Consider the following 22,683-nt stretch of genomic DNA (forward strand, 5'->3'; position numbering starts at 1 on the left):
GAGAATTAAATGAATGCCTGATACTTAGTAAAACCATCTGTTTTTATCGTTCTTATTAGTGAATGGCAATGTGCTGAGAGCTTTACAAACATCTCTATTCCTGCAATGTAAAAACATAATTCGTTCAATGTTACAAATGTAACACCTGAGGCCTAAAGAAGTTTAGGGGCTTGACTAAGGTCATATACCTATTAATCAGTGGAGCCAGGCGCCTGGGTGGCTCAGTCCTTAGGCGTCTGCCTTCACCTCAGGTCATGATCCAGGGTCCTGGGATCGAGCCCTGAGTCGAGTCGGGCTCCCTGCTCCGCGGGAAGCCTGCTTCTCCCTCTCCCACTCCCCCTGCTTGTGTTCCTGCTCTCGCCGTGTCTCTCTCTGTCAAATAAATAAAATCTTTTAAAAAAGATCAGCGGAGCCAGGATTTGACCCCAGTCCCGACCTGGCTATACAGCCTTCACCATTTGTAGTTCACCATGCTGGTAACACTGGTGGGGGAAGTGAGGGAATGAGGACATCCAGCTATCTCACAGCTTCTATACTTAGCAAATTTTGTCTTAAGTAAATCCCTCCTATAAATCTAGCTCCTCTAGGATTCTTGCTAGGGCCTAGTTTCCAAACCTTCAGTTGTTTTGAGACTACAGCATTAGTTTTTATTTGCCTGTGGTAAGTTTCAGAGCTAACCCCAGAGCCTAATAAAGACCTGAGAGTAGTCAGTGTATAAAGGAAATTGACTTACCTATCTCTCTTCTAGTGCTTCTGTTTGGAAATGATGCTGTGAATCTGATTTCGATGATTTGTCCCATGCTCCTGCCTTGGATTCACTTATCATGTCCCCCACCCCCACCTAACCTCATAAATGTGGCAGGAACTGATCATAAATCCATTTTCTCTGAATCAACACGAGGAATTCCTGCTGTATTTAACTAGGCTTCACCCTCCTCCCTGGCTTTCTACTCTTCTCTTTTCTCTAAAGTACTCCAGAGATTGTCGAGTAGACCAGGGTTTACCGCAATTCAGCACTTACTGTAACAAGAAAAAAAAGAGTAACTTTGGTCTTATATGGACCTGGATTCAAGTTTTGGCTCTGCCATTCACAAATTACATGACCTAAGCCAAACACTTTACCTCTTTGAGCCTTTGTTTCCTTATTAATAAAATTAGGATTATAGTACCTGCCCTACAGGATTTTTATAAGGATTAGAGATAATATAAGATTTTTGGCACATAATTGGTGCTTAATAAATGGAGCTGTTTTTATTATGCCTACTATGTGTCAGGTACTGTGCTAGGGCTATTTGGTATAGAGAAGAACAAAATAAATTCCCTATCTTCCATGACCCCTAGAGAATGCTGTGAAACCCTTTTGTAAATGAAGGTGGGGAAAATGCCTAGACCCAACTGACCATACTTACCTAGCTCTGTCTCTCAGTAGAGGTAGATGCCTCTCTTCCCTTAACTCCATCCTTTCCACACAGCCTCAGCTATGCAAACCAGACCACGCTGTGTTCAATAAATATTTGAGTTCCTACTCTATGCTAGGTGCTATGCTAAGTGCTAGTGATTCACAAGTAAAACAAGGCATAGATGGTCTCTGTCCCTCATGGAGCTAGTGTCCCGGGGGCAAGACAGACAATGAGAGGATAGTACGACTAGGCAAATATAGGGTGTTCTCATAGGGGACATCTGACTCAAACCGAGGGTGTCACAGAAGGCTTCCTGGACCTAAGAAATGAAGGGGCATGATAGAGTATAGTCAGAGGCAACAGCAAATACAAAAATCTGGAGTAAAGAAAGAGTATGAAGTAAGTTTGAATCATTAGAACATAAAACTACTAAGAAAAAATGATGGGTTGCCCCGCTAAATATGATATTAAACTGAGCTCTTCAAAGCTATTGTTTTTCTCAATGATCAACTTAGCCTGATTTCTCCTCAGATATGTTTAAGATGTAGTGCTTTCGTGTTCAGGAAAACCCTCAACGTGTTACCTAAAGTTACAGTCTATCAAAAACAGGTTATGCTTGGATGACCAAATAAAGCAAGATTATTTTTCTCTGCAAAGCTATAAAAAAAATCTTTGGAGTGGAAATTAATGGTTCTAGCCATCATTCTTCACTCCCATTGGGTAAGAATTACTTGACTCCTACTCTGAGGAACACAACGTGAAACATTCCTAGACTCTTAAGTCTCGGAGGATCTTAAGGTGAAGAGGATCTTGGTTCAGTCCTTCTCATTGTATATATGAGACTTGAGGTTTGGGGAGTTAAAGTAATGTGTTTTCAAATCAAAGCTACACTCAGATTAGCTGTTGTGGTGCATTGCTTCTTTGTCCCACTCTATGCTGGCCAGTTCGTTTGCATTCTCAGTGGTTGTTTATCAACTTTCTCATGATGTGGGAAGATTTATGCCAGGAACAGAGAGTGTAGGAAACATAAAGCGAATGATACTTGGTCTCAGCTTTTAGGTAGGTCCCAGTCTAAAGAAGAGCAAGCTGTCTAAACAAATGTTAGACGGTGTGTAATGAGTTCAGTGTCACCAGTGGCATGTACAAGAAATGGGGAAAACTAATGGCCACTCCTCTTAAAAATTTCCAGCTACTTCTATGTCAGAAATGAGGAACAGTGAGTCTAAGAACAAAGGTCATTGCATGGTTGCTTGTCCAATCAAGAAGGGGTCTTCTTACTCAATAAGGGCAGCCCTGTTACAAGCCTGAGTCCAAGCTCTTATTTTGCACCATGTGCTGGTTTTCCAGGGAGTTACTTGTCTTTCTTTTGTGATTTGTATCACTTTTGTTCTCAATTAAATATAATACATATGTATGTTATAGAGAATTTGAAAAATACAGACAAGTATGAATGGGAAAATGCAACTCCCTCATAATTCCAAGGGTGATGGTCTTTTGAATGATTTCTTTCAAGACCCCCTGCCCTGAGGAAAATCACTGAGACGCATGATAATGTAGGGAAAAGAAGAATTTGCTGTTTAAGGTTGTTTTCCAATTGCCTATATCAAGACAACAAAACTGAATTCTGTTAGCTTTTCTCTGCCATACGGAAAGAGAATTTATGGTAGTGAAAGCAGGCTGTCTCTCTCATTATCTGTCTTCTCTGTGTGCAGCCTCTGTCAGTGGCAAGACTTGCCCAGCCACACTGCCCAGCTCTTCTCTTTCCCCCACAGATGAAGAGAGGGTGATTGGCTTTGCCTCGGTGGACCTCTCCCCACTTCTTTCTGGCTTCCAGTTTGTCTGTGGCTGGTACAACATCACAGACTTCAGTGGAGAGTGCCAGGGGCAGATAAAAGTTGCAGTCTCCCCTCTGGAGAGTGTGATGCACTTCAAAGAAGAAAGACAATCAAGACGTGGGGTGGAGACCCCAGGATCCCTGGTACGTATCCTGATTCAGTCTTAACCAGTAAGGGTTCCACTGAGCCAAATCTATAAGAAGATCCTTTACATGTGTTTGGTACTTCCCAGCTTACAGAACACATTGTGTATTTGTGTCTCATAATGACCTTATGACCTGTTTAGGGTGATAAAAATTACACAGTGGCGTACATAGTGGAATTACACAGTGGTGATGGATGCACAACTCTGAATATATTAAAAACCACTGAATTGAACAATTTCAAAGGATGAACTTTATAATACATTGATTATATCTCAATTTAAAAAAATTTTATGAGTATAGTTGACACACAGTTTTACATTAGTATCGGGTGTACAACACAAGTGATTGGACAAGTTTATGTATTATGCTGTGCTCACCACAAGTGCAGCCACCATCCGTCCCCATACAGCCCTATTACAGTACCATTGCCTGTATTCTCTATGCTGTGCCTTTTATTCCTGTGACTTACTCATTCCATAACTGGAAGCCGGTATCTCCTACACCCGGCACTGACTGCCCATCCCCCTCCCCTCTAGCAACCGTCAGTTTGTTCTCTGTATTTATGGGTCTGTTTATACTTTTTTCTTTGTTTATTAATTTCTTTTGTTTTTTAGATTCCATATATAAGTGAAATCATAGGGTATTTGTCTTTCTCTGTCTTATTTCATTTAGCATCATATCCTCTAGATCCATCCATGTTGTCACAAATGGCTATATCTCAATTTTTAAAGAAAGTAAGATTAATTGCAGCATGGAATTTGTAACCACATTCGTTGAACTTTTTAAAAACTCTGTTACAGGGGCTCCTGGGTGGCTCAGTCGTTAAGCGTCTGCCTTCGGCTCAGGTCATGATCCCAGGGTCCTGGGATCGAGCCCCACATCGGGCTCCCTGATCCGCGGGAAGCCTGCTTCTCCCTCTCCCACTCCCCCTGCTTGTGTTCCCTCTCTCGCTGTGTCTCTCTCTCTCTGTCAAATAAATAAAAACTTAGTAAAAAAAATTAAAAAGGAAAAAGTAAAGAAATAAAAAAAAGCATTACATTAAAATCATTGCTTTTTTTTTTTTAAGATTTTATTTATTTGTCAGAGAGAGAGAGAGAGAGCACAGCACAAGCAGGGAAGCAGCGGGCAGAAGGAGAAGCAGGCTTCCCACTGAGCAAGGAGCCCGATGCAGGGCTCGATCCCAGAACCCTGGGATCATGACCTGAGCCGAAGGCAGACGCTTAACTGAGCCACCCAGGTGTCCCTAAAATCATTCTTCTAACAAAAACAGATGATCAGGGGAAGAGAGGAAAAAAACAAGACAAAATCAGAGAGGGAGACAAACTATAAGAGACTCTTAATCATAGGAAACAAACTGAGGGTTGCTGGAGGGGAGGGGGATGGAGGAATGGGTAACTGGGTGATGGACATTAAGGAGGGCACATGATGTAATGAGCACTGGGTGTTATATGCAACTGATGAATCACTGACCTCTATTTCTGAAATCAATAATACATTATATGTTAAATTAATTGGATTTAAATAAAAATTTTTGGGATGCCTGGGTGGCTCAGTCAGTTAAGTGTCTGCCTTCAGCTCAGGTCATGATCTCAGGGTCCTGGCACTGAGTCCCATATTGGGCTCTCTGCTCAGCGGGGAGCCTGCTTCTCCCTCTGCCTGCTGCTCCCCCTGCTTGTGTGTGCTCTCTCTCTCTCTCTCTGACAAATAAATAAATAAAATGTTTAAAAAATAAATAAATATTTTTTAACTCTCAAAAAAATAGGGAATGGAAAGAGGGGACTCAATGATAGTAAGTACAGACACTCTTTCAGGGAGTTTAACTATAAAAGAAAGAATTTTCCGGACTGTCCCAGATGGGGGAGCTCTATCAAAGCAAAGATTGTAGGGTTTTTTCATCTTTCTTATCATTCATGGCTGGCCCAGGGTCTGGCAGAGTGGGCGTCGGTAAATATTGAATGCATGAATGACTGCATGAGAAAGTAGCAAAAAGTTAAACAATTGCTGTGTAAGAAGGTCTTTTCACATCAGCCCTGGTAGTCATGAGACAAGAAATACCACAGCCCCATTATCCTAACATGTAAAGTAAAATGATATCCAGTCAGGAGTTCACAAACTAGCTGGAAGAGCAGGAGCATAAATACAAATAAAGTAACTAAAAAGCAATCTGATAGCATAGTATATAAAATGTGGATAATAATAGTACCTGCCTCATAAGATTATTGTGAAGTTTAAATGAGAAAATGCATGTAAATTGCTTAGTACAGCATTCAACACATAGAAAATACTCAGCAAATTTTGTCTACATATGGTAAATTTTTTAAACACAAATTTACAAATTTATTTATATTTCTTTGTTCCAAAAGGATTTGTGGTGACAGGTATACCGTTTTTCTCATTGTTTCTACAGATCCCAATACATAGCCCTTTTTCCTTCCCTGCCTCTGATATGTATGCTGCATTCCCCAGCTGCATTGCAAGATGGACCCCAGAACAACTTGCTCACACCTCATCAAGGGAACTCGATTTCTCCTCTCCTGAGAGGTGGGTGAGTTTTTGATGGGAAGAAATAGAGTTGGATATCTGCTAACTGGTTTGGCATTTCTCTCTTTCCTTTATTGGAGGAACAAACTAAGAGAAAGAGCTTTGTTGATCTTCAGTCACAGCCCCTGGGAACTCCAGGATCCTATGAGGGCAAATTTTTTTTTTATAAGACAGGAAACTAGAACTGTTACTGCTATCAGAAAGGTAGCTTCAGTGGAAAGGATGCTTTTCTCTTTTCCTTAGAGGCCTTTAACCTTTATCCCTAAAATCAGTCATCAGCTGTCTGAGATCTTTCCCTTTCTGAACCTAGGAACCAGGATATTTTATAAAAAGCAACTGGCCCATCCAGATGCTTCACCACGCCAACCATGGACAGGCATATGGATATCAGGGCGAGAGCATATTCCATTCCTCAAAGGGTAGGGTCTAGGAATAACACTGCTGCTTTCCACCCACTCCCTTCCAGGCCCTAGTGCCATTTGTCACCCCCTGCCTCCACCAGTCTTTCCCGTGCCTATCTCTCTACTTCAGGAATAAGGCAAGGGATCTTTCCCTACAACAGCCATTCCTACAGCAGCAGTTATGAGTAGACCCTTTATTCCATAAAGACACTAATACCACTTAGCCACTCAAAGGCCCATTTCAGTGCTGTGTAGCTCTCTACCTGCTTAACACATGAAGAGTGCCTCTGCCCTCTGTATAAAGGGCTCCCATGTGTCTGTCAAATCCTAGATCACAGGCTTAAATAATTGTTCTGGTATTCTGGTGTAATTTTATGAGTGTTACTTTGACCATAGCCAATCCATGAGACATAGGGAGGATAAGGGTACTGGTACAAGGATAGAAATATAGATTGATTGTGAGGCCACTATTCAGTAATTGTAAAAGCTAAGTTTAGTGGTTTGCTTTTTGTCCACATAAAAATATCCCTGTTCCAGGGACGCCTGTGTGGCTCAATTGGTTAAGCATCTGCCTTCGACTTCCAGGGTCCTGGGATCGAGCCCAACATCAGGCTCTCTGCTCAGCAGGGAGCCTCTTTCTTCCTCTCCCTGTGCCCTCCTCCCCTGCTCATGCTGTGTCTTTCTCTGTCTCAAATAAATAAATAAAATCTTTAAAAAAAAAAAAATAGGAACCATGTTCCTACTTCAGAAGGACCATATCATAATGACATATTCTGATTCAGCTAGCCATCTAAGGCTAACCAAATTGTGGTATATTCCTACAATGAAATGCTACTCAAAAACTTTGCAAAAGGCAATATTGATATACAAAATGAATCTCAAAATAATTAGGTTGAGAGAGAAGCTAGACGAAAGAGGGTACATTGTATCTGATTCCATTTATATAAAATTCTAGAAAACTCATACTAGTCTATAGTGACAGAAAGCAAATCAATAGTTGTCTAGGGTCAAGGGAAAATGAATAGAGCAAGGAAAAGGGAGGAACTATGAAGGACAGGAGGAAACTTTTAAGGGTGATGAATATAATCTTAATGTTTTAATGGCTTCTTTAGATGTACACATATGTCAAAACTCATAATATTGTGGCACAAAATTATGCTATAATTGGACCAAATAGTCAGTTTTGATACTTCTCCAATAAAGGGTTGTTATTTGGTCGATAATTTTTCAGTCACAACAAAAAATTATAACATAAAAACATACCTCACATGGGGTGCCTGGGTGGCTTAGTTGGTTCAGCGTCTACCTTCGGCTCAGGTCATGATCTTGGGGTCCTGGGATCAAGCCCCGTGTCGGGCTCCCTGCTCAGCAGTGAGCCTGCTTCTCCCTCTCCCTCTGCTTCTCCCCACTGCTCGTGCTCTCTCTCTCTCGCTCAAATAAATAAAATCTTTTTAAAAAATACCTCATATTATAGACTTTAAATATGTGAAATTTATTATGTAGTGGTTATACCTTAGTAAAGCAGTTCTCAAACATTTCTACTGCAGAACCTTTTTGTACTCTTAAAAATTATTGGTGACCTCAAAGAGGTTTATTTAGGTAAGTTATATCTATCTATTTTTACCATATTAGAAAATTAAACTGAAAACTTTTTTTAAAGATCTATTTATTTCAGAGAGAGAGAGAGAGGGAGAGAGCACACACGAGTAGGGAGAGAGGCAGAGGGAGAGACTCCTCTAGCAGACTCCCCACTGAGTGTGGAGCCCCGCACAGGGTCACTATCTCATGACCCCAAGACCATGACCTGAGCCAAAATCAAGTGTTGGACACTTAACCAACTGAGCCACCCAGGCACCCCTAAACTGAGAACATTTTAAAATATAATACACAGGGGCGCCGGGATGGCTCAGTCGTTAAGCGTCTGCCTTTGGCTCAGGTCATGATCTAAGGGTCCTGGGATCAAGCCCCGCATGAGGCTCCCTGCTCGGCAGGGAAGCCTGCTTCTCCCTCTCCCACTCCCCCTGCTTGTGTTCCCTTCTGTCTCACTGTGTCTCTGTCAAATAAATAAATAAAATCTTTAAAAAAAAATAAAGTATAATATAATACACAAAATCAATTGTTTATCTGTACATCAACAGTGAATAAACCAAAATGAAATTGAGAAAGCAGTTCCATTTATAATAGCATCAGAAAGAATAAAATACTGGGCCCCTGGGTGGCTCAGTCGTTAAGCATCTGCCTTCGGCTCAGGTCATGATCTAAGGGTCCTGGGATCACTGTCTCTCTCTCTCTGTCAAAAAACAAATGAAATCGGGCGCCTGGGTGGCTCAGTTGGTTAGGCGACTGCCTTCAGCTCAGGTCATGATCCCGGAGTCCTGGGATCGAGTCCCGCATCGGGCTCCCTGCTCGGCAGGGGGTCTGCTCCTCCCTCTGACCCTCTTCCCTCTCGTGCTCTCTATCTCTCATTCTCTCTCTCTCAAATAAATAAATAAAATCTTTAAAAAAAAAAAAATGAAATCTTTTTTAAAAAAATAAAATACTTAAAAAATAAATTTAACAAAAAAAAGTCCAAAACTTATTCTCTGAAAACTACAAAACATTGTTGAAAGAAATTAAAGAAGATCTGAATAAATGGAAGGACATTCCATGTTCACAGATTGGAAGACTTAAAATGGCAGTATTCCCCAAATCGATCTACAGATTCAACACATTCCCTATCATAGTCCCTGCTGGGTTTTTCATGGAAATGGGCCAGCTAGTCCTAAAATTCATATGGGAGTTCAAGGGACACAGAATAGGCAAAATAGTCTTGAGAAAGAAGAAGAAATTCCTAATTTTCAAACTGAACACAAGGCTACAGTAACCAGTACAGTGTGCTGCTGGTATAAAGATAGAAATCTAGATCAGTGGAATAAATTGCCAGTCCAGAAGTAAACCCATGTGCCAAGGATGCCAAGATGTCTAAGGTGCCAAGATCCTTTAATGAGGAAAGAATAGTCTTCAGCAGATGGTGCTGGAGCAACTGCATACCCACATGCAAAAGATTGAAGCTGGACCCCTTCTTCACATTGTATACAAAAATTAACTCCAAAAGGATCATATATCTAAATGTAAGAGCTAAAACTATAAAACTCTCAGAAGAAAACAGCAGTAAATCTCTTTTTTTTTTAAAGATTTTATTTGAGAGAGAGAGAGAGAATGAGAGAGAGAGCACGAGAGGGGGGAGGGTTAGAGGGAGAAGCAGACTCCCTGCTGAGCAGGGAGCCCGATGTGGGGCTTGATCCTGGGACTCCAGGATGATGACCTGAGCTGAAGGCAATCGCTTAATGAACTGAGCCACCCAGGCGCCCTGGAGTAAATCTTTATGACCTTAGATTAGGCAAATGATTCCTTATATAAGACACAAAAAGCAGAAGCAACAAAAGAAAAAGTAAATTGGATTCATCAAAATTAAAAATTTTCATGCCACAATTAAGAAAATAAGGCAATCCACAGAATAGGAGAAAATATTTGCAAACCATAGATATGATGAGACTTATATCCAGATTATATAAAGAATTCTGTAACTCAACAATAAAAAGCAAATAACCCAGTTAAAAATGGACCAAAAGTGGCGCTGGGTGGCTCAGTCAGTTAAGCGTCTGCCTTCGGCTCGGGTCATGATTCCAGGTCCTGGGATCAAGCCCCGTGTCGGGCTCCCTGCTCAGCAGGGAGTCTGCTTTTCTCCCTCCCTCTCCCTGCCCTGTGCTTGTGCTTGCTCACTCTCTCTCTGTCTCTCTCAAATAAATAAAATCTAAAAAAAAAAGGAGAAAAATAGTTTTCAAAAAAAACACGGACAAATGATCTGAATAGACAAATGTCCAAAGAAGATATACAAATGGTCAGTAAGCACGTGAAAAGATACTTAACATCATTAACTATCAGGAAATGTAAATGAAATCCATAATGAGACACCACTTCACACCCACTACAATCAAAAGGACAAATATCACAAGTGTTGGGAGGATGTGGAGAAACTGAAACCCTCATACATGGTTGTGGGATTTTAAAATGGTACAGCTGCTTTGGAAAACAATCTGGCACTTCCTTTTAAAAGGTTGAACATAGAGTAATCATATGATCCAATAATTCTACTTCTAGGTATATACCCAAGAACAGTAAAATCATATGTCCACACAAAAACCTGTACATGAGTGTTTGTAGTAACATTATTCCTTATAACTTAAAAATGGAAACAACCAAAATGTCCATCATTTGATGAGTAAACAAAATGTGTTATCTCTATATAATAGAAAATTATTCGGCCATGAGAAGGAATGAATTACTGATGTATGCTACAGCATGGGTGAAGCTTAAAAACATGCTAAATAGAAGAAGCCAGTCACAAGAGACTATATATGGTTATTATTTCATTTATATGAATTATTCAGATTACGCAAATCTACAGAATCAGAAAGTAGTTTAGCAGTTGCCTAGAGCTGGGAGGTTTGGATTTGAGGGTTTGGGGGAGTGGAGGAAATGTGGAGTGATTGCTGATGGGTATAGGGTTTCTTTTTGGGGTGATGAAAATATCCTAAAATTTGGTGATGGTTACACAACTCTGAATATATTAAAAACCATTGAGTTGTACACTTTCACTGGGTGAATTGTACAGTATGTGAATTATATCTCAGTGAAGCTATTATTTAAAGAGAAGACAATTATTGCTGGAGTCCAGTTCATGAATACCTTGGTAAGAAATTTGAAACTTGTTTTATAGATTTAAAAAACAAAAACAAAACACTGCAGCTGTGTCAAATTCAGTGCCTGCCCAACCCGTGGCCAGCACTGGCCTGAAAGGCTGCCACAGAAACACTGTGATCCATGGGCCCTGATCCCCCATGCTGGGCCTCAGGGATAAATTTGGTCACAGACATCTCGCCACCCCCCCCCCAAAAAAAAGAGAAACCAAAGCTAGAAAGGAACAATGGTGATAGAATAGGGAATAGGTTAGTACACAAATGCTTAGAACAGTGCTTGGCACATTAAATAAGGACTCCGTAAATAGTGTTGTTCTTATTATTGTTATTTCAGACCTATGTTTTTAAAAAAAATCATTCAGGCTATAATGTGGAGAATTTATTAAAAGAGAATGGGTAACACTTAAATCAGTGGAAACAAACGGAAAATCAAGAAGAAAGCAGTGGCTTTGAATGACACATTGGACAAGATGGATTTAACAGATACATGTAGAACATTCCATCCTAAAACAGCAGAATACACATTCATTTCAAGTGCACATGGAACTTTCTCCAGAATAGATCACATATTAGGCCACAAAACAAGTCTCAACAAATTTAAAAAGATTGAAGTCCTATATATCTTTTCTGACCACAACACTATGAAACTTGAAGTCAACCACAAGAAAAAACCTGGAAATACCACAAATACATGGAGGTTAGATAACATGCTACTAAACAATGAATGGGTCAACCACGAAATCAAAGAAGAAATCAAAAAGTACATGGAGAGAAATGAAAATGAAAACACAACGGTCCAAAATCTTTGGGATGCAGCAAAAGCTGTTCTAGGAGGGAAGTTTATAGCAATACAGACCTACCTCAAAAAGCAAGAAAAATCTCAAATATACAACCTAACCTTACACCTAAAGGAGCTCACAAAAGAACAAACAAAACCCAAAACCAGCAGAAGGAAATAATAAAGATTAGAGCAGAAATAACTGATATAGAAGCTAAAAAAAAAATAGTAGAACAGATTAATGAAACGAGCTGTTTCTTTGAAAAAAAATCAACAAAATTGATAAACCTCTAGCCAGATTCATCCAAAAAAAAAAGAGAGAGAGAGAAAGGACTCAAACAATACCACAAAAATGAAAGAGGAGAAATAATAACTGACACCACAGAAATACAAACGACTGTAAGAAAATACTAAGAAAAATTATATGCCAACAAATTGGATGACCTAGAAGAAATGGATAAATTCCTAGAAACATATAACCTACCAAACTGAAGCAGGAAGAAATAGAAAATTTGAACAGACCTATTATCAGCAATGAAATTGAATCTAATCAAAAAACTCCCAACAAACAAAAGTCCAGGACCAGACAGCATCACAGGTGAATTCTACCAAACATTTAAAGAGTAAGGGGGCATCTTGGTGGCTCAGTCCGTTATACATCCGACTCTTGATTTTGGCTCAGGTCATGATCTCACATTCGTCGGACTGAGCCCTGTGTTGGGCACTGCACTCAGCTCAGAGTCTGCTTAGGACTCTCTCTCTCTCTCCCCCTCTCTCCCCCTCTGTCCCTCCCCCTCTCCGCTCTTGCGCTCTTAAATAAATAAATAAATAAATCTTGTTTTAAAAACTAAGAAGAGTTAGTACCTATTCTCAAACTATTCCAAAAAGTAGAAGAGGAAGGAAAACTTCCATATTCATTTTATGAGGCCAGTATTACCCTGATACCAAAACCAGATAAAGACACTACAAAAAATGAGAACTACAGACCAATATCTCTGATGAACAGATACAAAAATCCTTAACAAAATATTAGCAAACTGAATCCAACAGTGCATTAAAAAAATCATTCACCACAATCAAGTGGGATTTACCTCAGAATGCAAGCCTGGTTCAATATTTGTAAATCAATCAGTGTAATATACCAGCATCAATAAGAGAAAGGATAAAAATCATATGATCATTTCAAAAGATGCAGAAATAGCATTTGACAAAATATAACATCCATTCATGATATTAAAAAAAAAAACCAACAGAATAGGTTTACAGGGAACATAATTCAGCATAATAAAGGCCTCATATGAAAAACCCACAGCTAACACCATACTGAAAGGGGGGAAAACTGAGAACTTTTCCCCTGAGGTCAGGAACAAGACAAGGATGTCCACTCTCACCACTTTTGTTCAACAAAGAACTGGAAATCCTAGCCACTGCAATCAGAAATAAATAACAGAAAGAAATAAAAGGCATCCAAATTGATAAGGAAGAAGTAAAACTTCCACTATTTGCAGATGACATGATACTATATGTAGAAAACCCTAAAGACGCCACCAAAAAACTACTAGAACTAATAAATGAATTTAGTAAGATCATAAGATACAAAATCAATATAAAGAAATTTGTTGCATGGGGCACCTGGGTGGCTCAGTCGTTAAGCGTCTGCCTTCAGCTCAGGTCATGATCCCAGGGTCCTGGGATCGAGCCCCACATCGGGCTCCCTGCTCAGCGGGAAGCCTGCTTCTCCCTCTCCCACTCCCCCTGCTTGTATTCCCTCTCTCACTGTGTCTTTCTCTGTCAAATAAAATCTTAAAAAAAACCCTCAAGTTTAACTTGCCTTGTTCGTCTTCCCATCCTACTGTTTATTTCCTTTAAAAAAAAATTGTTGCATTTTTATACACTAATAATAAAGCAGCAGAAAGAAATTAAGAAAACAAAACAAAAAGACAATCCCATTTACAATTACACCAAAAATAGTAAAGTACTGTGGAATAAATCCAGCCAAAGAGGTCAAAGGACCTATACTCTGAAAACTGTAAAATATTGATGAAAGAAATAGAAGATGACACAAAGAAATGGAAAGACAGGGTCTCCTGGGTGGCTTAGTTGGTTAAGCGTCCAATTCTTAATCTCAGCTCAGGTCTTGATCTCAGCATTGTGAGTTCAAGCTTCACACTGGGCTCCACGCTGGGTGTGGAGCCTACTTTAAAAAATGAGAAGGAAAATGGAAAGACATTGCATGCTCATAGATTAGAAACACAGATATTGTTAAAATGTTTATACTACCCAAGGCAATCTACACATTTAAAGTAATCTCTATCAAAACAGCAATAGCATTTTTCACAGAACTAGAACAAACAATCCTAAAATTTGTATGGACCCAGAAGAGGACCTGAATAGTCAAAGCAATCTTGAAAAAGAAAAGCAAAGCTGGAGGCATCACAATTCTGGACCCTCAAGTTATATTACAAAGCTGTCGTGGTCAATACAGTATGGTATTGGCACAAAAATAGACACATAGGTCAGTGGAACCGAATAGAAAATCCAGACATAAACCCACATTTATATGGTCAATTAATCTTTAACAAAAGAGGCAAGAATATGCAATGGGAAAAAGTCTTTTCAACAAACAGTGTTGGGGAAATCTGGACAGTAACATGCAAAAGAATGAAACTGGACCACTTTCTTACACTATACACAAAAATAAGCTTAAGATGGATTAAGGACCTAAATGTGAGACCTGAAGCCATAAAAATCCTCAAAGAGAACACAAGCAGTAACTTCTCTGATGTCGACTATAGCAACGTCTTTCTAGAGGAAACAGGCAAAATAAACTGTTGGTACTACATCCAAATAAGAAGCTTCTGCACAGCAAAGGAAACAACCAACAAAACTAAAAGCCTACTGAATGGGAGAAGACATTTGCAAATGACATATCCAATAAAGGGTTAATATCTAGGCTATATAAAGAACTTACACAACTCAACACCCAAAAAACAAATACTCCAATTAAAAAATGGGCAGAAGACATGAACAGACATTTCTCTGCAGAAGACCCACACATGGCCAACAGAGACATGAAAAGATGCTCAACATCACTTGTCAGGGAAATGCAAATCAAAACCATAATGAGACGTTACCTCACACATACCGGAATGGCTAAATCAAGAGCACAAGAAACCGATAGTGGCTAGGATGTGGAGAAAAAGAACCCTCGTGCACTGTTGGTGGGAACGCAAACTGGTGCAGCCACTGTGGAAGACAGTATGGAAGCTCCTCAAAAGTTAAAAATAGGGGCACCTGGGTGACTCAGTTGGTTAAGAGTCTGCCTTCAGCTCAGGTCATGATCCCAGGGTCCTGGGATCGAGTCCCTCATCGGGCTTCCTGCTCGACGGGAGGTCTGCTTCTCCCTCTCCTACTCCCCCTACTTGTGTTCCCCCTCTCGCTGTGTCTCTCTCTGTCAAATAAATAATAAAATCTTAAAAAAAAAGAGAGAGAACTGCCCTATGATTGAGGAATCACACTACTGGATATTCACCCAAAGGATACAAAAACACAAATTCAAAGGGCAAATGCCTCATGTTTATTGCAGCATTATTTACAATAGGCAAACTACGGGAGCAGCCCAACTGTCCATTCATAGATGAATGTTTAAAGATGGGGGGGGTGTACATGTATATACACACACATACAAAATGGAATATCATTCAACCATTAAAAAGAATGAAATCTTGCCATTTGGAACAACATGGATGGATCTAGAGTGTATAATGCTAAGAAAAATAAGTCAAAGACGAATAGCATATTTCACTCCTATGTGGACTTTAAGAAACAAAACAAAGGGGAAAATAGATAAACCAAGAAGCCGACTCTTAACTATAGAGAACAGATTGTTACCAGAGGAGAGAGGGGTGGAGGGATGGGTGAAATGGTGAAGGGGAGTAAGAATACACTCATCTTCATGAGCACTGAGTAATGTATTGGAATTGTTAAATCACTCTATTATACACCTGAAACTAATATAACACTGTATGTTAACTACACTAGAATTAAAATTTAAAAAGAGAGAGAGAAAAATAAAGGAGTAAGACTGAAGGCAAGATTATCTGGAAGAGTTGTAATCCAAGCAAGAATTAACGAAGCCAGAACTGTGGTAATGGGGATGGATTTGCAGTATCATTTTAGGAAGGTTATTTGTTGATTGTCACATTAGGAGTTTTCTTATTGGTTAGGAATTTACTTTGGCCCCATTTATTCCTGACAGAAGTGGTACCGCAAGAAGTCAGGCATCACGCCATGAAGAGCATGTGCAGAATATCCGCCGGTTTCATGAATCCCTGCAGCAGGGCGAGGCAGTTTTGCCACGTGATGACAAACTGACCACATTGCCTTTGTCCTCCCGTACTTCCATTTTGACTTCTCTCAGGTAAGGCCCTGTGCTGAGAAAAGACACAGGAAACCATAGTGAAGCACAAGGTAATGGGCAGTGGCAGCCGGCAGGACTGCTTTTCTATCTGCTGCCACTGCCCCGGGAGGCTTAGGAGGGGCTTTTGTCTAGGTTAGTGTTGAATTGGACCCTACACCCTCTAGGGGTTCCTCACAGATCAATCTTTCTCCAGCTTGAGGCCTTACTTTCCTTCATGGGCTCTATTACTCATCTACCTATTAACACAGGAACTTGAGGTTATTCACCAAACGTAGTAACCACCCTCACATCTATACAGCTTCATACCTACTTTAAATTTACAGAGCCTCATCCTGCCCACTGACTTCCTTCTCACAACCACTGAGTTCTTCCAGACCAGCATGTCCTGTTAATGCTTCCCTGTCTCTTTCTTAATTTCATCAGCATCTGGGCCAGAGGAGCCCTGTGAGAATTGAAAGAGCCATTCTAGATCATCTGAGTCAGCCCCTGGGTTATCTAGTAAGAAGTGTGGTGCTGTGAAAAGGTCTTGGCTTCAGAGTCCAATGGCCTTGGCTTCCGATCCTGGCTCTGCCAGTCCCAGAGGAGGAGATAGCCTGTTGCCAGATCATTATAATGACATGTGATAAGAGCTGCAGGTTTTCTGGCAAAGGGTAGATGGAGGAATGAGTAACATTCTAAGTTGGTCATGGGAAGATTTAAAGAAGTCACACTTGAACTGGTCTTTGAAGGAGCAGGTCAACAAATATGAAGGACATTCTATGCAGAAAACATGCTAAGACCCAGAGGCATGAAACAGCAAGTCAAGTTTGGAGGAATACCAGCAGTAACAATTAGGACACAGCTGAGCATAAGATGTAAAGAGCAGAGGGCCTAGTCATTTGAGCGTCTGACTTGGTTTCAGCTCAGGTCAAGACCTCTTGGGTTGTGGGATCGAGCCCCACTTCCGGCGCCACACATGGTGGGGAGGCTGCTTGAGAGTCTCTTCCACTGCCCCTCCCCCTACTTACATGCTCTCTCTCTCAAATAAATTAATCTTAAAAAAAAAAAAAGATGTAAAAAGCAGGGCAAGTTTCTATAGGGCCATCTTGAAGGGCCCTAAATGTCAGCTAAGAGTTTGGACTTTTAGAACAAATGCTTCTCAAGTGGAAAGTGATGGGGAGGGGAGGAAGAGAGTGTGTAAAACTTGAGGAAAAAATATTTGACAGATTTTATATTTGGAAAAACTAACCTATTACTTGGTTTTATAAAGCAAACTCAGAAAAGAATTGGCAAAATATTTTTGATTGGTGGAACATGGGTTAAAAAGAATTGAACAGTCATGCTATAGACTATGGGAAACTGTTCAGACTTTTATATTACAAGAAAGTAGTAGGTTCAGATTCTCATTTTAGATTCTCAGCTAGAGACTGGAGGCTGTTTAAGTAAAACCATTAACAGTGTGGCTGCATTTTATTGGGTCATTCACATAACATATTTTAGAATTCGCTGAGAAAAGAAAGAAAGAAAGTCTCCTGCACCCTAGAGCAGTTTCTCTCAGAGTCTGCGCCGTTGACATTTGGGCCAGATACTTTGCTGTAGGGGGCCTGTCTTATGCATTGTGGGATATTTAGCAGCATCCTTGGCCTATATCCACTAGATACCAGTAGCACCCGTCCCCTGATTGTGACAACCAAAAATGTCTCCACACATTGCCAAAAGATTTCTTGGGACCAAATTGCCAGGCTATAAACCACTGCCCTAGAGCAGTGGTTCTCAAAAAATTTAGTGCATATCAGAATCACATGAAGAGCTTGTTAAAACAGCAACTGCTGAACCCACCCATACAGTTCCTGATTCAGAAGGTCTAGGATAGTGCCTGAGAATTAGCATTTCTAGTAAGTTCTCAGATGATGCTGATGCTGCTAGACCTAGAACCAAGTTTTGAAGACTGCTAGTAGATGAATTCTCTACCAAATGGAGATGAAACAAGATACCAATTTTACATGACTTCCTTGGGTTCACAGAGCCCTAAAACAGTGCTTCGTTTGAATCACAGCAATCCTAGGAGTCCTGCAGAGCAAATATTAATAAACCTTTTCACAGATGAGAAAATTGCGGCTTCGTCTTAATAGGTTCTATACCCAGAACCTCTGACAAGGCCAGTTGGGTATGCACGTTTTCTAAAGTCCCACCAAGTTCACAGTTGTTTTTCACGTTCCTGCTATAGGTTGCATGTGGTGTACACCCAGATGTAGACACCTAAATCCACCGTGACTTGAGAGTCATGGCCTCTAGTGACAGATTAAGGATCAGCATTGTGCTCCCTCATTTAATTTGTATTTGACTGTAGAACATGCAAACTGTTCCTAACAAAGGACAGAGAGACTTCCAGTTTACCTCACAGGTACTTAGCGTCTGTGCTGCGCCAGTGCACCAGGCACAGTGAGTGAACCAAAGAAACAGAGAAGTTTGAAATACTGTCTTCTGTCACCAAGTGCTCATGGCCTAGTTTGGGAAACTGACACATAATGAGAAAACTAAGTGGAAATCTAAGACAAAAGGTTGATGGAGATGCCAAGAGTGAAGGAGTTTAAGGGAGAGGTGGCCCAAGGATTTGGGTTGACTTTGGAAAGGACAGATATGAGCACTTTGAAAGTTAAAGAGCATAGGGACACAGCAAGGGCAGTAGCTTGAACTCAGGTTCCAGCATTCAGAGGTATGAGGCCAAAATGAACCTAGTTGGGACAGGGCCCATCTATGATCATGGAGAAAGCACTACACTGAGTACAGTAGATATAAAGGAGTCAGCACACAGCTCACAGTACATCAGGGGAAATAGATGTGATTGGAGAGTACAGAACTGTGGAGCACAAAGGGGGACCTCTTAAGCCAATTTAGAGGTGCAGGGAAGACTTGCTAGGAGAGGTCACTTACTTGAAGGATCAGGAATGGGTTATGAGGTAGCAAAGGTCAGTGTTAGTCCAGAGTAGGCCTTCCTCTGTCAGAGTAAGAGGATGGTAGTCAAGAATGGTTCCTTCCCTACAGGAGGTGGGGTTTTTGCTGGACATCAGAGGAGGAATCTCATTAGCCAGACAGAAGGAGGGGAAGGTTGTTGCCAGCAGCAGGATTGTAGTCAAATGAAGGATGAATTGGTGGACTGGAGCAGGAGGGTGGGGTCCTAGTGTTAACAGACCAACTGAGAAGTACTAAGGTCCTAGCTCAAGCAGTAGAATGCCAGGGAAATGTAAAAGACGCTTGCAATCCCAGGGAATGACGCTTTTGTCCTCTGCTCCCTTTTCTTTTTTTACAGGAGGAATCTGAATGAGCTAGATCAGATCCAGCAGTACTTCAGTCAGAAGCTCACCAAGCCTTTACTTCCCCTCAGTGCTCAGACTCATACCATCTTGCAGTGTCCAGAGAGCCACAGGGACCATCGTGGGCCTGGAGACAGCAGCCTAGACCCAGAGAGCCAGTGCATCCTGGAGAAATCCAATAACCTGGTGTTGCAAGTCAGCTCCTTAATCACGGGTACAGCTCAGGGCCCCTCTTGTCGAGGAGTTATGCTCACTGGGTGCCTATTCAAAAAGCATTTGAATATCTGCCCTCATAAAAGCCCCTATGACAAATAGAGACCAACAGCTTTCACTATCTTACTTATTTACTGTCTTCCTTCTGGAAGGAGAGATGTAGTAGCATGGCACAGGAACATGTGAAATGGAAAGACTATCGGACTGAGAGGCAGGAGACCCAAGTCAGGTCTTTGTTGGCTTTCTGGCACAGGCTTACTATATGACACCACTTACCCTGACCCCTTTCCCTTCTTGAGGTTTCCCCAGCCAAAAAAAAAAAAAAAAGACAAGAGTGGATTAGGTAAGTTCTTCCAGTAGCAGTTCTTGAGCTTGTGCCACTCTGTTTTCAGGAAAAGATCAACTACAGACGTATTTAAAATTGTAATTCTCAGAAGGCAGAAGTCTGCATTTTTAGCAGGTACCTCAGATGACTCTAGATGTTGGTGGTCCATAGTTGACCCTTTGAAAAATCCCTTAAAGCAGTGGTCCTCACTTTGGCTGCATATTGGAGTTCTTAAGAGAACTTTTCATATTCAGATGCCCAGGTTGCACCATAGGTTAGTTGCAACAGGATCTCTGAAGGTGGGACCCAGGCATCAGTGTTTTTCATAACTCCCCAGGTAATTCCACTGTGCAGCCCAGACAGAGACTGCTGTAGAACAAGTATTTCTCAAACTTGGCCTGAACATATAAAAATCACCTAAAGAATCACCTGGGTCTTGCTCCATTCTCTTGAATCAGAAGGCAGGGTTAAGACCTGGGAACTTACATAGCAGGCACGGTAGGGGAATAGTGAGAAAACAATTAGATCAGTACCTCTAGCCATCACTTTGGTGTCATTTTTGTTCAAACAAAAGATGTATATTGTACACAGGGATGAGTAAGTTCAGTTTTCTTTGTTTAAAGGGGAAAGAAGCCACCATGAGTGATATTAGGTACAAACCTCCTTCTTACCCTCTTTCCCAGAGAGCTGACCTGTTGGTAGCCAGGGCTCCAGAGGTACATGCTGTATTTGGCTTCTACTTGCTTGGAAATATTCAGTCATCTATTTACTGAGCACAAACTATGCCAGGCACTATGTGTTACTAGGTCTAGGAGGATAAAGTGGTGGACAAGACAGGAATTGTCTTTCATCAAGCGTACATTCTATAGTCAACTGAAGAAACTGCCCCCCAGAAAGAAAGCATTAAGAGCAAAACAGAGGGAGGCTTGTTTGGGGTAGAGGTGAAAGCAAATCGGGAACCCTCTAAATGGGTATATTAAAAGAGGAGAGAGAATGAGAGAGATGATTGGATCGAAGAAAACTGTTCAAATAAATGAACTCCCCCAGCCTCCATCACTTCTCAGTACACTTTTGAAGAAGTCATTAGACAAGCAGATACAAATGAAGCCTGAGAGTGAGTTACTGAGTAGGGATCTCATTTATGCCACATCTGTGGGCCAGGTCTTTTGCTGGGCTCTAAAAATGCAACATGAATCAGACACATGGTTTCTGCCTTTGAGAAGCCCACAATCTGATGGGGGAAACATACACAGTAGGATCTTAAGTGCTTCCTTATAGAACAACACTGTTTAGCCATCCCATCCAGCTGGCGCACCCGGGAAGGCTTCCTGGAGGGGGTGCAGTAGAGCAGGGCCTTGAAGGACGGGCTGGTTTGTAAAAAGCAGAAAGACTGCTCCAAGACAGAAAGCATAGTTCAGGCCAAGGGATCAGGATTAACTAACCCGCTTCCTGGTTCCTCTTATGTTTGCAGGTAGGGATGTTCCATTCTCATACATCTATTCCCCTTTGAGATACAAAAATTGTTAATGTATTAAATTCAGCCAGCATCTCCTATAGGCTGAAGATGCCATTAGGTGCCATGAGGGAGATGTGACCCCACACTCCAGGAGTCAAATTTGCCTCCCAGTTCCTAACTTTCTCTTCTTAAATAACCATGCAGACAAACCATTTACTAGGCCTATTTATTTATGCCCCCCATTTAATTGCAAAATAATTTGAAATGACTGGTAGCTTCCATTTATTGCCATTATCCACACCACATATGCCCATTTATCACATGTATTCTTTACCATAACCCTGTGCAAAGGGTGGTGTTAATCACTTTTTTAAATATTTATTTATTTATTTATTTTTATTATGTTCAATTAGCCAGTATATAGTATATCATTAGTTTTTGATGTAGTGTTCAAAGATTCACTAGTTGCATATAACACCCAGTGCTCATCACCACATGCCCTTCTTAATGCCCATCACCCAGTTACCCCATCCCCCACCCCCCTGTTAATCACATTTTAAAGATAAACAGGTTCAGAGAGGATAGTTTGCTCATGACCACAAAGTTGATAAGTGACAGTAGAGATTTGAACCCAAGACTGACCAGCCCCCAAAGCCTCTGCTCTTTCCACACACCATGCTGCCTCCATTTTCTCTGTAAACCTCCCCTGCCTTACCATTTGGGTGATAGATGACTTGCTTTTATTTTCCAAGTAAAATATATAGTTCTAATAACTGTCATCAAATAGGTAAATAAGTAGATTCTCATTTTGATTTTTAATATAGGTAATTACTGAAGTAAATGGAAGCATGAACATGCCCGCCAGGACTCCTAGCTCCCAAGAATTCCTGAGCATGAGCAGATAGTCTCTGAAAGCGATGTAACCACAACTATAAACAGATTAGATTTTGGTCCTCTGATGTTAGAATAAAGTGCTAGAAATTATATACTGCCTTGAATATAGTTTCACTGATTCGAGTGGATTAACCATCTTTAAGATTTGTTCAAAGTCTCATTGCAAGAATACATCTGAAGCTAGAGCCTAGCATGGGAAAATTGAGTGGTCTGTGGCCCTATCTTGTAGTAAGAGTGATATC

General features: G+C 40.8%; 1 protein-coding gene, 1 long non-coding RNA gene and 1 other non-coding gene across 11 annotated transcripts in view; 2 read left to right on the forward strand and 1 right to left on the reverse strand.

Annotated features, from left to right (window-relative positions):
- The window catches only part of C2CD3 (C2 domain containing 3 centriole elongation regulator), a 139,993-nt gene that overhangs the window by 95,763 nt on the left and 21,547 nt on the right, over positions 1–22,683 (forward strand). For 5 of the 9 annotated variants that reach the window (XM_027578311.2, XM_035722685.1, XM_027578312.2 and 2 more), the window contains 4 exons: positions 3,113–3,378; positions 5,789–5,922; positions 16,099–16,260; positions 19,550–19,767. In XM_027578311.2, the coding sequence (XP_027434112.2) occupies positions 3,113–3,378; positions 5,789–5,922; positions 16,099–16,260; positions 19,550–19,767 (780 nt within the window). Of the gene's footprint in view, positions 1–3,112; positions 3,379–5,788; positions 5,923–16,098; positions 16,261–19,549; positions 19,768–22,371; positions 22,670–22,683 lie in introns of those variants that run through there. The other 4 variants (XM_027578313.2, XM_027578314.2, XM_027578315.2 and 1 more) reach the window with 2 other exon arrangements.
- LOC113913889 overlaps positions 1–22,683 on the reverse strand; it is a 52,407-nt gene that overhangs the window by 6,089 nt on the left and 23,635 nt on the right. The gene's annotated exons all lie outside the window — the stretch shown is intronic.
- Positions 11,107–11,241, forward strand: LOC113915607. Its single transcript, XR_003517754.1, has one exon. It is a non-coding gene; the product is annotated as a small nucleolar RNA SNORA5 (small nucleolar RNA).

The sequence above is a fragment of the Zalophus californianus genome, chromosome 11, assembly GCF_009762305.2.
Source record: "Zalophus californianus isolate mZalCal1 chromosome 11, mZalCal1.pri.v2, whole genome shotgun sequence".
In the NCBI taxonomy this organism is placed as follows: domain Eukaryota; kingdom Metazoa; phylum Chordata; class Mammalia; order Carnivora; family Otariidae; genus Zalophus; species Zalophus californianus.